Below are 22,803 nucleotides of genomic sequence, written 5' to 3' on the forward strand. Positions count from 1 at the left end.
TTATCTAAGTCGTTATTATTTTTTATTTGTCTTGATTCCGCGTCGTTTCTGTGAAACTTTAAAGGCTTAGAACTGGGAAAATGTAGAAAATGACAATATAAACAGTAAACGCATTTATAATTATTAATTAAACCAGCAAATCCTAATCTGCAAAGCGGTTAGGATTCTTGTTTAAGGTTGGATTCAGCAGTGCGATCGTGTCTTTGTAAAGAACACATCTAAATAATCGTAATTACAGAAGGCTCAGGGGTTATTAAGGCGTGTGCATGGAGCTTTTCTTGGGACATTTTATATATAAAATAAACGGAACTTTATATGTTTCAATAATATTTTCACTTATTAAACGCATTAAGTTTTTAGGTCAAGTTTTGAACATATTCCCCAGTGGATGAGTGAGGCAAAGCGCCATATAGAGCCTCACAGGCCAGTTTTTGCGTTGGTCGGCTGTAAAGCAGACTTAGTGTCAAATGGGGGACAAAGAGAGGTTTGTAACCTTGAGAACTTAAAACCATTTTATAAAATTTTCGTTCAAAAAATTAAGAAATATTTTAGGTTTCAAGGCAAGAAGCTAAGACTTTTGCAGATACCCATGGGTTGTTTTATGTAGAAACTTCTGCTAAAACTGGACAAAATGTTGAAGAGGCTTTTAAGGCTGTTACTCAAGAGGTTTATAACAGGATACAGACTGGAGAATACAAAGTAAGGAGTTTTTATTTAAATGTTGTTGAGTCATAATGTAATATAATGTGAGAAATTATTAGGATACAATTTATTAATCTTAAAAAGTCAAACAAATACTCTCGTTTAAAAATAACTTATTAGACGCACAAAACTATACTTGTGTAATAGGCTTGATAAACAATAATCTTTTTACCTCATTAGATCAACTTATTACGAAGAAATTAGGTAATATTTAAGTCAAAATAAATAGTCAGAGTAAATAGGCGTTATAGAATACAATATGTATTAAGTAATAGACCCATGGTAATGTCTACATAAATAGGTTTATTTAAATAAGGAACGCCGAAAAATATTGATAAAATATTGAGCAGCTCATAAGTTTTTGAATGATAGCGGCATGTTCGCAAGTATTGAAACCTAGATAAACAAACGACTAGCACTAAATGAATTACTCTTATCAAGAAACGGAAAAACCGCAATTCTAAAACCATTTGCAAAGGAGAAAAAGAAATATCTTGAGCGTGGCGAACTGGCATATGATGAACAGAATATGAAGTAAATGAAAAAGATGTTAAACAGATATTCAAGAGGAAATATTATTATTGCCAAAGCAGTGATCCCATCAGTGGTGCGAAAAAACCCCAATATATCAAATAAAAGAAAAGTAAACATCTAATGGTCTATACATATATCCTACTGTGAAACCCACAGAATGTGGCCGAGGATATACACATCAGAGAACGAATAAAATATATTCAAATATAAACGCAATAACTTTAATAACTTTAACGGCGTCTATTTTAATAAGCCCGCTTCACGTCTAGTCTCGTTCATATCTAGATTTTGTCAGTACTTACTAAAAAAAGAAAAAAATTAAAAAGAAACAGGCGATAAATCCCGATTATCCAAGTGCCCTACCAATAGAGTGTTAGTTTATTAGATACTTGCCGTGTCGTCGTAAGGTTTAAATCTTAGCATAGACATATTTTCTGCCTTAAATAATAGTTACGACTAAGTTAAAGCAAAATTCTAGCTATCACAGAATTGGATTAAGATTATTAAACATAAATATCGCATCTCTGGGAGACTTTAAGATTTTTATTCTTCTATTCTTCTTTACCTGAAAGTTCCAAAAAAGTGTTTTGGCTCCAAAATGAACATAACAGTTATTTAAGATAAGGAAGTAATATCATTTTGTAATTTTGGTCCAGGAAGTAAGGTATCGTTTAAACTTATACCTGTAGGCCCTTTGGCTGAACCATACCCAAACTACTCTAAGTTCAGTGCTTACACTCTCCGATTTCAGCACACAGTGATGGGGCAAAAAACAAGCCGGTTTAGGAGAAAAACGACTGCTTGAAGGAGCCACATACGTGTCTCATATCATAATATTCCTTCATGAAATCCGAGTAAGTAGCGTACAGGGTAGGAAATTTTATTAATCTTTTTCCAATAGTAAAAACCGACGAGACGCTTGAGGATATGTGTCTCCCAAGTCAGGTTTGGAATTTCAAAATGGAAGAGAAACGACAAATCGACCGGTTGGATCTCTTCTAGTTGTTTTTTTGAAAAATAACTTATACTTTATATCGTCAGGTGAGGGAAAGGTTTTAAATGGGACTTGTTCAATTTCCCAGAACTTCGGAATGCAAATGTCAATATTCATATCTGATGATTGAAGAAAGAAAAAATGAAGTGATTATGAAGGCCTACTAAAGACTGTTTCAATGGCCGTAGGTTCGCCGGCCTCGCCAACAACACGCCCTTTCAGAAGTATGTGAGTGAACAACTCTGTTCTTATTAAAATATCCAATGGGCCCGAAGGAAAATAATTTTTGTCAGCTAAAGATAATCCTTCCAAATGTACAATTAGGCTCTTTTATAGTAAAAGATGGAATATTTGAGCATAAATTCGGTACAACTATGGCCTCGAATGAAAAAAGAGGGCTTGATGAATTTTGTGGTTTAATTTCCACAAGATGCAATGCCTTTTCCAGAAAGGGATGACACGCAGTTTAACCCAGAAATAGTTGTAGTAAGCTGCCGCCTTTGTGAGCTTAATGACCGTAAACATTTTTCGCTAATAAAATTAGACTGGCTGCCGGAATCAGTACGTATTATTGGTTGAAAAGCACCAAATCCATCACGGATATCGACTGCAGCCGCGGCGAGCAGTACCGCACTTTGGTCGGTTTATGTATTAGCTGAAAAGCTGTTACATTCTTGGGAACGGGAACTGCACGGTTGATTTTCTGTAGTCAGAGATCCGGTGTTAGAAATATTCACCGATAGATCTGGATTAACTTCATTCGAAATTTTGAACATATGAATTAATGAATGGTGACGATTGTTACGTGTACGGCATCTATAAGATGAAAGGCAATAATTGGAATTGTGCGCATAACGTAAGCAATTAAGACATAACTTATTTTGTTTTACATAAGAAAATCTCATTAGGCAACTTGGAAAGAAATTGAGCACATTTGGATAATCCGTGGTGCTCTTTACAGAGATAGCATTTAATTTTTGAATTTGCAATTTTAGAAGTATTTCTTTATTATTTTATTGTAGACCCAATTTTACTATTTGAATATTTTGTAAAAACTTTATCTTGACTATTAGCAAAAGACTTATTTTTTGAACAATTTAAATGTTGAAATAATTCTAAAGCTTTGCACTTATTTTCAAGAAATTGAAAAAATTCTGCGTACTTTGGAATTTCTGAATTGCTTGACTGAATTTCAAAATTAGCGCGAGTCTCAATAGTTTCTTTTCTCATCAAGTTTCTCAAGAAGAATGTGCACACTGATCAGTTTGAAATTGAAGAGATTTTAAAACTGCTAGGGACTCAGAAAAATGTTAAGAACTACTCGCAAATCGTTAGCGGATTTTAGTGAAATGGAAAAAATAGCATTTAATGCATTAGACGCGATCAACCGTTTCTTTTGGTATCTGTCCAAAAGTTTATTAAAGGCTGTGGTGTAATTGTCATTGTCAATTGCGATACCGCTTAGTAATTTTAAAGGCTCATCCTGTAAATATGACAATAAATAACGGAACTTTTCAACATGAGAAAGATTGACATTTTCATGTATTAATTTCTCATAAAAATCATGGAAAGTTAACCAAATTTTTTGGTCGCCGTTAAAGCGTGGAATGTTTATTGGTGGAAGCTTTGCAGTAGCTTCTACGTTAATTGAACGGTCCCCAGTATTATTAATAGAAGATTCCTCTACGCAGCTATTATAGTAAATTGAAAGACCCTCGTAATAAAAATTCTCAGTATCCTTTCGAATTTTATCTTGAACCTCAAATCCTGAATCGTCTCTACTCATAATAATTTCGTTATGATACTTAAATAGAAAATTTATCAAAAACCTTTAGAATATCGCCATACCTAGCTTTGAATTGACCCTTTTTGTTGCGTCTTGTTATGACTGAACCCCTGGTATAAAATTCTGTAATTCTACTGATGCACGATTTTCTCTTTGCCGCTAACCTTTGTGGTTGGCTCATTTTTATAAATAATTACGCGATGCTAATTACTGAGGAAAAGTTTATAGATAAAAAATTTAAAAAATGCAGAAAAATTAATTTTATAAATTACTGCGAAGAAGTTTGACAGGAATAAATTTATTGGGCCCGGACTAAATTATCTATTATTAAATGAAAAGAAGCTCAAATAAATGCTTGCTTATCTACGAATGTTTATTTACTTACTGGGTATCTGACATTCCGGAGTAAAAATAAATTTACGTAGAAATACCTTGTATTGTTACACGGCGCGATACGGCTAAATATTAAATTGTGAATGGATTTGGAGAATGGAATAAGGAAAGGAAAGAATTAATTTGGTGTTTCCTAAGGATGAGAACGACTTTCTACTCCGAATATTATTCCGATTTATTGTAAAATTTTATGCATGAAAAGTAAGAAGAAAGGAATTAAGATAGGCGGCCTTTGAATTTTGAAATAAAAGGAATATGAAATTATATATTTTTAAATTAATTCAAATCCGGCTCGAAGGACCATTTTATGTCAACGCATAAATAGAAAATTGAAAAGGTTATGGACTGTATTTGAAAATTGTAAATAATTGCTAACGCAAGTAAGAAAGTTGTAAGGAAACGAATGTACCACACTACTCAAATAAACACTTACCGAATAAGACAGTTGTGGTCTTCTTACGGGTCCCCTTAGTTGCAATTCAGGCTCACCACCATGACGCAATGGTTTTTAAACCGAAAATTAATTAAATTGTTTGAACAATTGTAACAATTGACTTAGTACCGACCCCCAAAAATTTACTTGTTTTCACCGTCGCGTCGTTGCTCTCGTACAAGTGCCTCGACCTTGCACATTGTGCCCAGATAATGGGAGAAAAATGTGGTACATATTCCGCGCGAAATGGAGTAAAATTTGAAATTAATGATGCATTAACATACTCTAACAACACATTTTTGAATTCTCGAATTAAAATTGAAGTTGGTGACATATTAAAATAAAATAGTGTCTATTATTATCCCACCGTCTTCGAGAAAATACGTATCTACTTTTCTTATTATTTCAAAATATTATAAGAGTAGGTGTTATTGAGTCAAATGAAGAAGTATTTTGTCACGACTTTGATGACATCACAGAATGCAATTTGAGATTATCGACTTGGGTGTATTTTTCCAGTCCGGTCAAGTCTAGATTAATATATGGCATAAGGTTTTGGGGTTTGTGTAGCACATACTGCACTTACGCACTCTCTTTTTGGTTTTTCAAAAATATATTTGTGAGATTAATTTTCTTTTCTAATTTTTCTAATTAATTTTTCTTTTATAAAGATTTGTGTTACATTAGTGAAACAAGAAAACATGGATCACCTTTCTTCTGAAAGGAGAAGACTTTATATAGTACCGCTAATTTAGTATTACAAATACCCCACTCTACCTTGATTAAGAAATCAATCATATATAAAAGCATTGAGTATTCAATTTTTTTCATGGTAGTGTCTATAGTAATCTGAATGAGTTTTATTGTGATAACGTTTAATATGTTTAATTCCTTTTAAATATTTGTTTTTTTTTAGTTAATTTTAGCACCGATTTTAACACTTTTTACCATTTTTTATATTTCAAAAATTTAATCTACTTATTTTCAATGGATTTATACTTCGCGTGCTTTTTTATAACCTAATTACATTGCTACTGACTTACAAGTTCCTTGTTCGGATATTTATAGTTGAAGATTAGTCGAGCTGTGTTGTCTGTCCTAGTTTTCTCACCACAGGCAAATCAACAACAATTTTTTTTGTCTCGATTTCTAATTGTTTCGATTCTCTAAATTTGATTGTAATGTATTATAAATATTTTCAATTCACAATCCAGTTAAAACGTTTAAATAATTAACACTTATTTAAAAATTTGGACAAATATTCACAGAGATGTAGCTAATTGAAATGACTGGATATACAGTGTATTCACGATGAAAGGAATAATTTCATTTAAAATTAAGATATTTATTTCATCTTTTATTTTTTGAATACATCGATCAGTATTGTCACTTGCGCGTTTTTGAAATAAAAAATTTTCATTCATGGTGCCTCGAGTAGAAATTATGGCATCAACCTAAATTTTTTAAATGAAAAATACTGTATATCATGACATTTTACAATTCGACGATATATTCTGAATATCTTTTGTATAACATACCATATATCTAAAGTCAGCGGTTTATCAAATTTGACGTAATAGACTTATGAAATATACGACATTAAAAAAATATTATTCTTGATTTATTGCAACTAATTTGTTTGTAAGTTTAATTAGTTGTACATTTAATTCAATGCGTCTTTTGCAATGAAAATGTTGGTTACAGGGTTACAGGGCAGTACAAAAATTAATGTTGCCGTCATAGTAGAAACTATTACGCAAACGGCAACATTAATTTTTTATGTGATTTCTTAGAAAGTAAGTCTTATTATTTTCGAACAGTTTCCAACTTCTTGATAACGGTTTGTCATGCATTTGTGATTATAATTGTCATATTAGTTGCCATTTCACGCATCATTTCTTAATAAAATGCATTTATCTGAGAAGGAACGAATTGAAATACTCTTGATGAGTTGTTTTGAGAGACCGGGTGCGTACACAAGTACTTACAGTCTGTAATCTATTTAATGCAACTTATGCTGATCGTCCTGCAATTACTAGATCTACCATTAGCAAAATTAAATAAAAATTTAGGAAACATGGACTTGCAAGAAATTTATCTAAAGGAAAACCTCCAAAAGTATCTGAAGGTGCTATCTTGAATGTCCTGTTAGAAATAGAATAATCCCCATGTTGCGATTAGTACAATCTCCAGAAATTGGAATTTATCAGAATACTTCGTGTAAATAAATATTATCCTTATAAAGTACAACTGATCCACGAATTGTGAGAAGACGCAGATTTTTACAGCCGAGTTCAGTTTCGTAAGCAGATTATTGAGGCTAACAATGACAATGGAAATTTTATTCGAAATATTATTTTTAATGGATACGTTAATAGCCAAAATGCAGATATTGGGTAACTGAAAGTCCTCATTGGACTCAAGAATACCACACACAGCGCCCTCATAAAATTAATTTGCAATAAAGTATTATGAAAAATCGAATCCTTGGACCCTTTTATTTTCGAAAAAATATTAAACTGAGAGCGCTTCTTGGAATTTCTACAATTTGAACTTATCCCTGCTTTAGTTGCTTTATTCCCTGATTCACAAGAGGCTTACACACCTAGTAACGAAATATGGTTTCAACAAGACGGGGCACCTCCTCACTTTGCCATTGCAAATTTGCTTGACGTAGTTTTTTAAAAACGGGTTCTAAAAATTCAAGAACTTCTTCAATTGTTTCTGAGAAAATGAAAATATCATCAAGATAGATACTAATATTATAACAAAGAACATCTGAAAATAAATTATTTCATAATCTTTGAAATGTTGCTGGAGCGTTAGCGACGAGCGTTCGCAAATTCGTATTGCCCCTCTTGTGTAACAAATGCTGTTTTACTTATAGAATTTTCCTCTACTGGCCTTGAATCATATCTAAACTACAAAAATACTTCTTCTCTCGAAAACGACCAATTTGATCTTCAATATGTCGGAGTAACGAAATATGGTTTCAACAAGACGGGGCACCTCCTCACTTTGCCATTGCCGTTCGACAATTTCTGTATGCAGCTTTTCCTAACAGATAGATTGAAGAGGACTGGAGGAGTGGCCACCAAAGTTAACCCGATATAACCCCATTGTATTTTTTCTTATGGGGCTATTTGAAACCCACCAAAGTTTATGGTAATAGACCATATATAATATTGATCATTTAAAGTAAAGAATTCCACAGGAAATTACTACTAATTTCGGAAATTACGACTAATCAATCAAAAATGCACTGAAGTCAATCGACAACAAATTGAACATCAGTTGCAATAAATATTGTATAAATTTTTATTTTTTAATGTCGTATTTTTCACTAGTCTATTACGTCAAATTTGACAAACCGCTAACTTTAGACACATGGTATACTATACAAAAAGTATTCAGAATATATCGTAGAATTGTAAAAAATTCATGATATACAGGGTGTTCCATTTAAAAAAATTAGTGTTGACGTTATAGTTTCTACTGAGGTACCTTGCAATTTTTATTGCAAAAAACGCTCAAGTGACAATGCTAATCGACGTGTCCGAAAAATAAAACACCTAAAGAAAATTTGTTCGTTTCATCGTGAATGCACTGTATACATAAACGATTATAACTTGTTTAAAATTATGTTAATGGCGGCCTTTTGATAAAATAAATTTTAAGAATATGCAATGTAATTTATTAATTTATGTTACAATAAAGTGTTATAATTATAATTTAAATATAAATAGTTCGTGAACAGTTAAAGATAAGTAAAGGACATTATTTATAAAACATGTCCAGAATTATTCGAAGAATTCAAAAATGCAAAAATATACAAGAGGTTTCAAAGACAAAAAATTCTTTTACACCCGAGGATTTTTCAAAAAAAAACCTCTACTTTTATTGAATTTATCCACTATGAAAATATAACCTTGTTATAGGATTTTTATATTTCTGTTTATAAAGTTACTAACTTAGTAATAAGTTGAATCAGATATTGATGTTTATGTTTTATATTTTTTAAAGGACTCAACATTTTTGTTTTTAAAGGACTTATCTCTTTTTTGCTACGTATACAAATATCGTTGGAATCGAATATCATCTGAAATGCAACTGGGCAAACAAACAGACCCAAGATCTCAGCTTGTGGAGAAAATTTATTCTGTATATACTGTGATACAGAATAAACAGTCTAATAATTGATAGGCAAAATTTTAGATTGTGTTACGACCGATTCAATAAAAAGCTGTGCTTTACGATTTATTCTACTCTTCCTACATTCCGTTGTCAAAAAATGCAGGGTCTTTTTTAATAACATAAACAGTCATGGCCTGATCCCAACGCTTGGGTTGCATTCTTTACGCTTCAAGTGATATTTACTTTGCTTGCTTTTACATTCCCAGACTAAACATAAATAATCGACTAATAGAACCGGAAATATTATCTACTGAATGTTTTAGTAGATTTTTAATAAATTTTCTAAAATAAGATGTTAACCTTAAAAACTGCCTTAATTGAGGTAAATTTTTAGGAACAGGAAAGTTGGATACAGCCGTTATTTTATTTGGTCCAGGATGCTTGTTGACTTTTAGGTTACTTCGTAACCTAAATAGTCTATAGTGGTCTAAAAGAAAAAACATTTTTCTACGTTTAATTTTAAATTTGCTTGACGTAGTTTTTTAAAAACGGGTTCTAAAAATTCAAGAACTTCTTCAATTGTTTCTGAGAAAATGAAAATATCATCAAGATAGATACTAATATTATAACAAAGAACATCTGAAAATAAATTATTTCATAATCTTTGAAATGTTGCTGGAGCGTTAGCGACGAGCGTTCGCAAATTCGTATTGCCCCTCTTGTGTAACAAATGCTGTTTTACTTATAGAATTTTCCTCTACTGGCTCTTGATAGTACCCTTGAATCATATCTACAAAAATACTTCTTCTCTCGAAAACGACCAATTTGATCTTCAATATGTCGGAGAGGATATCATTGTTTCACAGTCAACGAATTTAATTTTTGATAGTTTATTGCTAGTCAATCAATCAATGTTTTATTGTCAAGAAATTGTTACAATTTGTAGACAAAGCTGTAAAACAAAAAAGACACAAAAATGCAAACAAAACACAATTAAAAAAAAGAAAAACAAAACAAAATTTAAAAAAAATATAAATAAATAAATAGAATAGATTATCTACAATATATACAGATTAATGCAATTTAGAAATTGTAAGTAGTCAAAAATATTATTATAAAATATACAATTTAATGTATACAATGTCAAAAAAAAAGATCATTAAAAAATCTCTCTACGTTAAAAAAAAAATGTAAAAAATGTTTAAAAAAGTAAAAAATTAAAGAAAAAAAATATTAAAAAATCCTAAAATAGCTACAAAAAGCAGTATACCTAAACATGTACAGATAGTAAAAATACATAATCTGCTAGTGCGAAATTTCAAATCAATGATTACAAACAAAAATCGGTAACTGTGTAAAAAGCTCTCTCCAGTAAGAATGCTTTTAATGCTTTACGAAATGCAAAAAGAGATGTGATGGATTTAATTTCCAATGGCAGATGATTGTGCATTTTTTTTGCATTATATAATATGGAACTTTTGACCAACTCTGAATGTGGGGTAGGCAGGTATAGATCATGTTCCGTGTATCTAAGTAGATAACTATGGGAAGGCCTATCAGATGCTGAACCGTGTTTGCGTATTAGACAAAGGGACTCAAATATGAATAAAGATGGAAAAGTTAATATTTGAAATTTTTTGAAGAAATGCTGGCAATGACTTCTGTATTTAAGTCTCAGTGTATAACGTAAAGCTCTCTTTTGTAGTCTAAAAATACGGTCAAATTGAGTTGCACTACATGTACCCCAGAATGGAAGGGCGTATCGAAGGTGCGATTCAAAAAGGGCAAAATAAACTGTTCTAGAAGTAGACAGGCTAAGCTCCTTAGAAATTGATCTTAACGCAAAACAAGCGGAACTTAATTTTCTTGATAAAAAGTCAATATGTGTGTCCCATTTTAACGAGTTGTCAACAGTTAGCCCTAAAAACTTTACAGAATCAACTTCGTCAATTGTTGCATTACCAAGTACAAAAGATTGCAAGGTATTTTTATAGGACAACATTTTAGTTTTGGAAATGTTGAGACAAAGGAGATTAGAGTCGCACCATGATTTGATAGTAGTTAAGTCACTTGATACGGTTCTATGAAGTTTAGAAATATCCGGATCACTCCAGGTAAAACTAGTATCATCAGCAAATAGACAGACTTTACCGTTAATATTTAGATTAGCAATGTCATTGATGAAGATAAGAAACAAAATAGGGCCAAGTACGGAACCTTGAGGCACTCCACTTTGTATTGGCTTGCAAGAAGACATAGTCGAATCAATTCTCACAGCTTGACTTCTGTTACTGAGATACGACTTAAACCATTCAAAAGGCGCTCCTCTGAACCCGTAATATTGCAGCTTTTTTAATAAGATGTCATGATTAACACAATCAAAGGCTTTAGAAAAATCACAGAAAATTGTTGCTGTAGGGTGTTGGTTGTTTAAGCTAGAGTATACATTATTAAAAAGAGAAAACATAGCATCATTTGTGCATTTGTTATTTAAAAATCCAAATTGATGGGAAGTAAGTATTTTATATTTTAGCAAAAATGATTGAAGTCTTTTTTTAACCAATCTTTCAATAATTTTTGAAAGTGTGGGAAGAAGAGCAATAGGGCGATAGTTGGAAGACTGATCTTTGTCTCCTCCTTTATGTAGTGGAATTATTATCGCCAACTTAAGGCAGTTAGGAAAAACACCTTTTTGAAAAGACTGATTAATTAGAGTAATAAGATGACATAATGTACATTCGGGCAGATTTGAAAACATTTTGAGAGTAATTCCATCAATTCCAGAAGAGCCTTTGTTTTTGATTTCCCTAATTTAACTGCAAAGCTCTGGTAACACTACGGGCGTAAAGAAGAAGCTGTGGAAATTCTCATTTGCAATGGGAAGATATGAAAGTGGATCATGGGAAGGAGTTATGGTACTCATTAAATTATTTGCCACATTTACAAAATAATCATTAAGGTTTTCAGATGAAGTGGAGATAGTATTCGACAAAGAAGGCTTATTTCTCAAAGCATTAACAATCGACCATGTTTCCTTAGCCACATTTTTAGATTTAGCCAGTCTCCTATTATAGTAAATATCCTTGGCGGCTTTTAAAGTTCTCTGATAAATCTTTTTGTAAAGTCTTACGTACTCATGAAAAAAAGCGCTGTCTGAAAATTTCTTAAGATGAGATAATAAGCGCATGTTCTTAGCAGATGTACGCAAGCCTTGGGTAGACCAGGGGTTATGTTGCTTCTTTTTAAGAGGTCTCAAAGGAAAGGACTTGTGAGAAAGACTAGATAGCGTTTTTACAAATCTAGAGAATTCTGAATCAACGTCGTCAGAGAGAATATTCCAGTCAGTTGATTGACAAAGGTGCCTAAAATGTAAAAAAATTTTATCCGAGAAAATACGGCCTAATTTGCGTGGAACATTTTTACTTTTAGATTTAGTTATGGAAAACTTTGTTAACATTGCTTCATGGTCTGAGAAACCTGGGCTTACAGGTTGTACTTTAGACAGTACAATCGACGAAATCTGGCTCAAAGGAAGATACGACATAATCTATTGTACTAGAGCTGGTTTTAGTTATTCTGGTAGGTGATTTAATGTGCATGATTAAGCCAAAAGAGTCGAAAATGGACTGGAGAGATTCTTGAGCAGCACACACACTGGAAAAATCAATGTTTAGGTCGCCACATAAAATGAGTTTGCTTTTTAATGGCAGAGACTCAAGCAAGCTTAGTAATTTTTGGAAAAAAACATTTACGTCAGCATCAGGTGTTCTGTAAATACAAACAACGTAAAGATCAAAATTATTATTGTAGACAATGGAAAACTCAAATACTTTTTCGGAAACTAAATTATCGAACTTGGTTACCATTGAAAAGTCGTTGCTAGTAGATAATATCACAGTACCTCCATGAGTTAGATTTGTTCTATCAAATCTGGCAACTGTAGTGTAATTATCCACCACCACAGGCTCACCAACATGCAACCAATGTTCAGTTATGGCAACGATTTCTGGAAAATGAAGCTCTTCCAGTAAAAGAAATAAATCATTAGTTTTATGTCTTAAGGACTGAATATTTAGAGAGAAAACACTAAGCTTGCCATTGTCCAGTATTTTAGAGGGTGCTTGATCCTCTGTTCGCGTCAAGTCATTTAAATCGTCTAAAGATCGTTTCAAATCTCTTCATGTCTAAAATCGTCATTTTTCTTTTTTATTAAAATAGGCGGGCTTGAAAAATTGGATTAAGATTCTCTAATTATTCCATTTTCCAACATATCCTTGACTTTCTCACGAATAATGGCTCTTTCTTTTTCAGAATACCTATAAGGCTTATAAAAAAAACTGGTTCGCGCGGTGGGTTGCATTCTTTACGCTTCGAGTGGTATTTACTTTGCTTGCTTTTATATTCACAGACTAAACATAAATAATCGAACTAATAGAACCGAAAATATTATCTAATGAATGTTTTAAATGTATGCACATGTATAAAATCTATAAGATACTAATTAATTTTACAAATACAGCTAAACTAATACTTTTATTAATATTAATGTAATAGGTCTAATCATAACATACAGATCTAGTAACTACTATAACTATATACAGGTAGGTACCACAAATATCCGTAACAATTGCTTCAAGAAATATTCCAAACTCAAAAATTGATAAATTACTTTTAATGCTTATGGACCGAGGAATTAGCAAAGAAGAACATGGAAAAACTATTTGCTGTAATGGACAAATGGGAAGATAATATATATATATATATATATATATATATATATATATAAATATTTCTTAAATATATATTCCTTATTTCTTATATTTCTTAAAAATTCTCTTCTTCTATATATATATATATATATATATATATATATATATATATATATATATATATATATATATATAATATAAATATTTATTTTTATAATATGTAAATAGATATATATATATATATTATATATATATCCTTATAATATAATATAATATAAGGAAGTAATACTTAATTATTCTAAACGGCAAATAAAGTTTTTATTTTGCATCATTACAAGCAGTATTAAAAAGTCTATTTAACAGTGCCTAAAAAAATTAAACTAGCGAATAGTGACAAAAAATGTCTGGGAATAATGGATATTTTATCGACCTCAAACTTTTGTATTTCAAATGGCTATTCTAAGTGTGAAACGTCATTTTAAAGGGCATACAATGTCTTTATATAATCAGGGCCTATCTAACGAAACCAAGAAAAACAAAATCAGTAAGCAAAAATGTGTAGCAATAAAAGACATTTTATTAACTGAAACTTTGGTAGCTTAAATGCTTGCCTTATAGTGTCATATTATTTAATATAATGTCATATTATTTTAAATGGCAAACAATTTTTCATCTTACTTTGCCAAAAAAATTGATACTAGTTGAAGCTATTTACCAGTAAAAATGTATCAAAAGAAACAGTTCATTGAGTCCAAGTAGTCGAAAAAATCCTCCTTGAAAATATATATATCCTTCATGGGCGATTGAAAAACTAACTAGATGAAAATGGTGTTGCGATACGAAAATAGTTTGTTTTTCGAACAAGATGGAACTTCTCTATACTACGCTTTGATAGGTGGAGAGTAGCTTAATAAACCGTTTCCAGGGATGTGTGGATTGGCAGGCGTAGTGCAATTGAATGGCCCACACGGTCGCCAGACTTAACATCACTAGGTTTTTTCCTTTGGGGGTATTTAAAAAGCAAAGTTTATAAAATCCCACCTTAAAATATTAATGATTTAACGGATCGAATTACTCGGAAATGAAGAGTTATTAGCGGACAAACACTTGTCAATATTCCTGAGGAATTTCAAAACAGACTTTATTATTGTCTCGCGAATAACGGAATACATTTTGAGCATTTTTGATATACCAAAGTATGACGTCGATAAAATATTCATTATCAGACATTTTAGCTCACTATTCGCTAGTACTTCACCCATTTTTTAAATTTTTTTGGCACTGTTGAATGTGTCACACGATGGGAGTCTCATTTAAATGTCAAAGTAAGGTTAGCTAGAGGTAAGGAGGTGATTGACAGAACTATTGTCAAATAAAAAATTAAACGTCCCCCTGTAAATCTAGATTGCCGTCTTTTTTTTAAGTTATTAAGGGTGGTTCATTTTGAAATGAAAGCACTATATAAAACTAAATATTATTTTAATTTCTATAATATTTGAGAGTATATCATATAAAATGTTATAGTAATTAAAATATTATTGTTGATTATATAATTTTATTTAATTTATTACATTATTTTAATGATTTTAATAACTATAAATTAAAATAGTTATAATGTAATATGTTATTAATTAAAACAAAATAAAAGCTAATTTTAAATACAAGTTACAAACATGCAGAGTGTTCTTTTATTTCTGCGACAAAATTTAAGGACGTGTTCGTTGCATGAAATCAATCAAAAAGGGTAGTAAAGTTGTACATATGAAAATAACTCTTTTTTTTGCGAGTAGATATTTTTCTGAAAATTGGTATGCAGTTTTTTACTACAATTTTAATTCATATTTTGACTTGACATAAAAAGGGATAATGAAAAAGATTCAATAAACACTGTAAATTTCAATACTTCACAAGACTTTCAATTTGTAGTAAATAGAAAATACATAACTATTACCGCAAATCAGTCTTAAACACGTAATTTATACGTCCTGGATTGTAAAATATCTAAAAGTAATTTCAATTCTGTTTTATTTAAAGAAGTTAGACGATAGAGTACATATTATTATTTATTTACTATTTTATTTGTAAAATGTAGTATATGTATGAGGTATAGGATACTTTTATTTGGGTGTTTACTTAGTTTGTCGTATATGAAAACAGAGTTTATCTAAAAATTAAAAAAAAATATACTGAGGGCCAGCACGACAAGCAAGACTAAACTTAATATTACTAAATATAGATAATATTCTGTAACGTAATTGTTCATTTTTTGGTTTATTTCCTGGATTTCTATTACAGCCCATCTGATGGAAAATTGCCTTTTGTTTTATTAAAAATTTTGTTATTTTAAACATACTATAAATAAAAAATTACAATATTATTTTTTAAAAGAGTGCTATAAATAAGTTAAAAATGTTAAATTTGGGTTAGAACCTATGTACATACAGTTTGACGTTTAAAATTTAGTTATTTTCTTTGTGCAGTTATTTCTTGGCGGATTCTAATAAAAGCTGCAGCATATAAGTTAAAAATGTTTTAAAAGTTATTTTTTTGACGTCAAAAATTATGTTAATGTTAAGTTAGGTATCATTGCTTCAGATTTTAGAATAAGTATCATTTTATATCGAAATTGATAAAAATATACCAGGTATCCTAATTCCTAATTAAAATTAGAAATTTACTCTTTAAACCGAAAATGGAAGAAAGTAATTGAATACGTCAAAAAATTAGCTTTTACGCGAAATGTATAAAATTTGGAATTTTAATTGTTTTGAATAAAAAACAAAGAAGTTCTAGTTCTAGACGATCAACGTTTATTTCCTCTATTGATACTTTTATTACTCGCTAAAAGGCATGATTCATGCTGGTCTAATGGATCTCGACGGATCTCGTCTTAATCATAATATACTTTAGAAAAAGAAAATGTCCTTATTGTAGTTTTTGATCGAATATCCATAGTTGGGTGCATCAACTTGTTTACTACTCTAGCTAAGTATGCTTTGTGGCTTTGTTATGTGGCTATGGATTTGCAAATGTCTGGAAGAATGCTCGAGTTTTTCTTTTTGGCAAATCCCAAGCTGGCATGCGGACTCGATAACTTAGATTGTTTGTTTGTTTACTTGACATGTTTTATATACGTTCTTTTAGACCTAAAAGCTAAACCTTTAAGATGACATAAATAAATTTATTTCAGCTTGATTTTAGAAAGAAATCATAACTTAAATATTGAATATTTTTTTACGAATTAACTTTGAGTTTGAAAATTTTTATCTTGAAAAGAATTAAAAAAAAAAGTGTTTTTAGAAAAACTGTAGCTACTCTAATTGATTGGAAATCCTCCCAAGCCAAGTTTTTTCTAAAGCGGACGGTTTACTACTCAGACTCGTCTCAGCAAGCCTTTTTACCGCAAAACAGTTTTAGTTTTTCACACAAAAACCTGAGATTCATTTTCAAGAACGGAGTGCACAAAATAGCTACGCTGCTGGATTGCGGGAAAAAAATGACAGCACTATATAAATATTTCGTCTATAAATGACCGAAAGCCCCAAAAAGTACTTCCAAAATTATAAATACAGAGCGAGCCGTTTTCGTAAGTTTTATGGGGTTTTTCGCTTATGAAAAGAGATAGCTATCTTAGTTTCTGTCTATTTCTGTCTGTCATTTTCTGTTCTACAGGGTGATTTTGAAAGAATAGCATTTTTGGGCATATCCTGTAACTTTGTTATTGTCAAATATATTAAAAAAATAAAAACTAATATTTGTAGAAAAAATTCTATAGCATATAAGCCAGTGACGTATTTTTTTTTTAAATGCGACACCCTATATATATTTTTTAAATCTATTTTTGCTTGCCAAGAGCTTCACAGAAAAAATATATTGTATAGTCTATATTTATTTTAATAAATAACGTGCAATGATTTTTTCTAAAATTTACATTGATAATAATAGACAGCTGTGGGAAATCATGGTAACGTAAAAAGAAAACAAAATGATTAACGTTCTGCAATTACTTAATAAAAATAAAATACCAAAATAAACTTTGCAAATAAATAATAACTTGTTATCTGCCGATAGCAGCTTATTGAAGCTAAAAAATCTTCTCCGTAACCTTCACAAACAAAAAAGGTAACGTCACAAAAATATGGCTTTTAATTTGTCTAATGCAAAAAATCCTGTTACGTTTTAGCGCTTAGTCAACACCTTTAGGAGAAAATCGGTTTGACACGATGTAAATAAATAAGATTAAGGAGATTTTTTCACCAAGTTTACACTGTTATTTAAAAATTACTCTCAATTTTAGTGGCCCATGTCAAAGTTTCCAGAATATAATATATAAGTCACTCCGCGTCGGCACTTCGACAAAATGAGATCACAAACCGCCGACGTCAATCATCTTTTTACAAGCGCATAAATTATCGTATAGGGGATACCGGTGCAAAATAGTTATATATGTATAGTGTTTAGTTTTTGATTACTAGGGGAAAACGGGGCAATATATTATACTCATTTAAATTTATTGCTCTTGTGTATTATTTTTTGGAAAATTGAGGTATAAGTATAGTTGTGGGGGTAATAAATATATTTAAAAATAAGTACAGTATCGGACAAAATTAGAGCGACTGGACTTTTATGCAATACAAAAATGTATTAAATTTTTATCATTGAGTTAAAAGATTTATATCCATAAAGAGTTTAACATGCTACTAAAATAAATTAAAAAACATTGTTTCCTAAGATTTATTAGAAAAAAATTTAAAAAACGTGCGTAGAGTATTTATAAAATTTAGTAAAAAAATTATAATCGTTGACGTAATGACGTTTTTTTTAACCGTGTTTAAGTCGTTTAAGTGCGTAAATTAATTTGGTATTTTAATTTTTTTTAATGTTTTCTTCGGTAGTATAAAATTTTGTCTGTCGCAAATGTCCCATTCATATAAAATTACTATTCCTATTCATATTATTCGATATACAGGGTCATTCATGACATGACATGGGATATTTTGGCTACACTACGATTTTTTTTGAAAAATTGGGAATATTACAGGCGTTTCTTCTAAAAGTATCTTTTACAATCATTTTTATACATACAGGATGTTTCAGTTTGCAGAAACCTATCAAAGTTTTTTTTATAAAAACATTTTGGATTCTACATCGTAAATAAAGATAGGTTTTATTAAGGTTTACCCAGCCTAAATATTAAAGTTTTCGAAATATTTTGTGTTTTCTGAAAATACCTAGACAGTTTTAATGATAAATTCCTTAATATATGTTTTCTCTTTTTTTACTATATTTGCATTGAGGAGCACTAAATTATTAAATTTTATATTTCATTTGTAAAAAAGTTACTATTTTATAGGGATGTTCAAAATTAGGTTTAAATTATTATACTTTTGACAAGGCAAAATCACTTTCACCCTATAAAATTCATCATCTCCAAGAAATTTCGGGAAATGATTTTAATAGAAGAGTTCAATTTTATATGTGGGTCTTACATAAGCTTGCCGATAATAACGATTTTTTCATTAATGTTCTATTTAGGGTTTCTTTTTATAGGGATATGTGAAAGATTCTGTTTTTAAGTTACCTCCGACCATACCAAAAATATGAAAGAGCAGATAAAAGAAACTTTTTAAAGTATTACTCCACAAATGCTGTCAACAGTCGCTGTATATAAGAGGATGCGTCGATGTTTCAAATTGGTTAATATTTTGAGCATATTTTGTAATTGTTATTTTTTATGTCCCTTGATTTGTTTTGTTTAAGTATTTTTATTTTTCTTAAGTATCATTGTTACGGTTGTTTTTACACATGGGTCATCATTTATTTAGTGGTCAATATTAGAATGCATTTAATTAGTCAAAATTTATAATATCATTATTATATCCAATAAAATTACAAATAGAAAACCTTTTATTCTGCATAAATAAAGTACAAAGTGAATGCACTGTATAATACAAAATAGGATTAAAAAAAACAATTTTTATGAGTATTGAATTAAAACTATTAAAGTAAACATGTCACTTTCACTTTTTTACATGTTATGTTTGACATTCGAATTTAAGATTCTAGTTCACTAGTGATGTCTCACCGATAAAGCTTTCCTATTAAATTAAATTATGTTTGTGGTGAATCATTGATTTTTTTCATATCTACTAGTTTTATTATGGTAATGATGGTTGTGCAAGGTTGTTAGCTTCAGTATGAGCGGAGGTTAACGTAAATATGATTATTCTGATGGGTCGGGTCTTCTGCCTATTGATTAGTATTAAAGAGGGGATTGACTGTGATTTATTGTCACTTCCTGGACTTTTTTCTGGTGTGGGAAAGCGAATAAAGCGAAAGCATAATATTTTTGAAAAAATTCCCTTCGGGAGATTTAATTTTCGTAAATCGAAATTTGATTTTCGACTTTATGTCGTTTCAATCTTTTTCAACTGCGTCACCTAATTGAAAATCCTGTTAATTCAGGATTTTTTTGTATTTGTGCTAAATTGCCGTCGATTTTTTCTTCGCATCGAATTTTCCTTGCAAATTCTTCCTGGGGGTTGTTACACTGAAAGTACCGAGCATGGGGCAGCCCACCAACTAAGGAACCCCAGGCACGGCGATTTTGGCAAAGTATGTAAATATTATTAATAATTCTTTCCTGTCAATCTCAATCATTGAATAATTAAATTAGTTTTATAAAGTGATAAGTTTCATAAAACTTTAATTATCTTTGTGAAGTGGAAAATTCTTGTAGTTTAAATTGAAATAAAATGTTCTATATTTGTTTCTCTGTAAAATGTATTAAGTAATTTGTAAGCTTTCCGCAATTGCGATAAATAATTGAAATTTGTAAATATAATTTCAATCAATATTAAATTGATATAAGAGTAACATTTTAATCATTCTCAAGTCCTTTTAAAAAAATCTATCGCACTTCTAAATCACATGTTAAGGACGCTTCTAACAAGCGTTTGTTATGTAAATTCTAAAAAATTAGTAGAGAAACCCGATCCTTACATAACTTGGTTGTTTCATTCTTTACCTATTTAGCTGAAGATAACTGCTTAAGAGACTTAAGGGCAAGTACCCTCCTCTTGATTGTAAAAAAATAACTAATCATCATTTTGAAATTTACAGTAACAAGTTGGACTGTCGGACATACCTCATAGACCTGGAGTTTGGTGGAGTGTCTCATGCCCGACTGAGTTATGAGTTACAGTGAGTTACGAGGTTGAGAGGAATTACTTTGGTGAGCTTATCCTTTCCTTCAGTACTGACTTGGTTATTATTAGGGATTGCATTAATTACCAACTCAATCATTACTCCACCAATTCAGGTTATTACATAATTTAGCAATGAATATTATATAGCATAACTCAATATTTAATTTTTTTATAATAGTCAGTTGAAAATTAGATACATTGTTAATACAGTCTTTAGGATATCGAAAAAATTAACCATTTCCACTCTTCAATAAACAACAATAAACGACGAACATTATTAACAAAAATTAAATTAAGCTAAATAGCTATAAAAAACATCGATATTTATTCGCAGATCTACTGTGAACCACTCTGTATGCAACCCGGCATCGACGGCACCCTGGGCTCCTGATCGGGACGAGGGGCAGGGGCATAGCCGACTTTCGCACCGATTGAGAGTGCGGCAACTTATATAGTATATTCTATAAACTTTTCTCAAGTTATTTAATTCTTGACTCTGCTATAAAAACAAATGCAGGAGCTTTGTCAAAACCTTGCAAAATGCAAAAACAGTAAATGCAAATGTTCTCCAGCGTTCTGATCAAATTGCTTCTGAATTTCTAAAAGCTCTGCTGGCAAAATGGGTTTCCTTACTGGACTACTGTTTTTAATAAAATGCTTGAAACACAAAAGGTACCGGATTTACAGCGAGATCTTTTTCAAATGCTTAAAAAATGTATCCAAATGACCTCAATAGCTTCAGACCAATTGTATTAATCAACTACACCCCAAAACTTTCCACGCAAATTCTACTAGCAAGATTATTAATATTGGGATAAACTATTCGAATCGGACTCTTTATCTTCGTATACCTTATTCTATTCTTCCTAATAAATATTAACTTTTATTAACGCTTTCTTCTTTCCTAACCTTCAACCTGTCACTACTGCCAGGGTTATTGCTCAAATCCGCCTAAGAACCAAATATCTTTATGAATTTCTGTACAAAGGCTTAGCTTTAACAATGAAGTGTGTGCAGTATGTAATATGCATATGCTCGAAACATTTAATTATATCTTTATTGTTAACCAATTGTACTGTAAGGTGAGCCTGCTTACTGGTCAGTTGTACAGTTCTTTAGAAAGCATATTTCGCTCACGCCGGCTTTGGCTAATGAAATTTATCAGGTAGTACTGCAAATCATGAGACTTACAACTTTTTCTGCGAAATTTCTTCAAAAAGAATTAATGAGGAAGTTCTTAATTCGTCAACCGTATTGTTGAAATATCTATTATAGAACTTATCTACACTAGCAATAAAGAACTCTAAATGTTCACTTTTTCCTGAAAAACATTTAATTGTACGTGCAATTTCTTTAGCTGCTGTGATAGTTGGCATATTATCTAATTCAGGCGTTTGAGATAATGAGATATTTGCAATAGTATGAGCTAAATTATCGATATCAGACTGTGACATCAAAATAACAATAATTATTAATTGTAAAATAATTCGGAAATATTAAAATAAAATGCTTAAATAGTAAAACTAAAATTAAAAAGGGTCCTACACAATTTTACGAAAATGTAAGTAGGTAAAAATAAAGAATGAGATTCTTAAGGTAAACGAAAATACTTTGTTATTTCGCACAATTAAGAAAAAAAAAAAATTTCACAATAATTATTAAAATAAGGAAGGAATGAAGGATCACTTACGATTATGCTGCTTCAACTCGCAACAGTGACTTCTTCTAGGTTCTTTACTCAGTAAATAGTAAAAACTAACGATTTTTGGATTTTGTGGTCTCAGGAATCTCGCACGCGGTTTCCAAACACACAGGTGTCCAAAAGATCTTCTGAGTTACGACCGACTGCGCCAGTTATGTATTTTATATTGAAAATACTCTTTTTAAAAAAAGTAATTTTATTAAATATG

The 22,803-nt window shown here is 30.7% G+C and overlaps 1 protein-coding gene across 2 annotated transcripts in view; it reads left to right on the top strand.

Moving 5' to 3' along the window:
• The window catches only part of LOC126738820 (ras-related protein Rab-39B), a 71,207-nt gene that overhangs the window by 41,843 nt on the left and 6,561 nt on the right, over positions 1 to 22,803 (top strand). Inside the window, exons 3-5 of one of the 2 annotated variants that reach the window (XM_050444282.1) lie at positions 361 to 484; positions 553 to 699; positions 13,288 to 13,325. In XM_050444282.1, coding sequence (XP_050300239.1) covers positions 361 to 484; positions 553 to 699; positions 13,288 to 13,325 — 309 coding nt within the window. The remainder of the gene's footprint in view (positions 1 to 360; positions 485 to 552; positions 700 to 13,287; positions 13,326 to 22,803) is intronic. The other variant, XM_050444276.1, reaches the window with a different exon arrangement.

This window comes from Anthonomus grandis, chromosome 1 (genome assembly GCF_022605725.1).
Source record: "Anthonomus grandis grandis chromosome 1, icAntGran1.3, whole genome shotgun sequence".
Taxonomy (NCBI): Eukaryota; Metazoa; Arthropoda; class Insecta; order Coleoptera; family Curculionidae; genus Anthonomus; species Anthonomus grandis.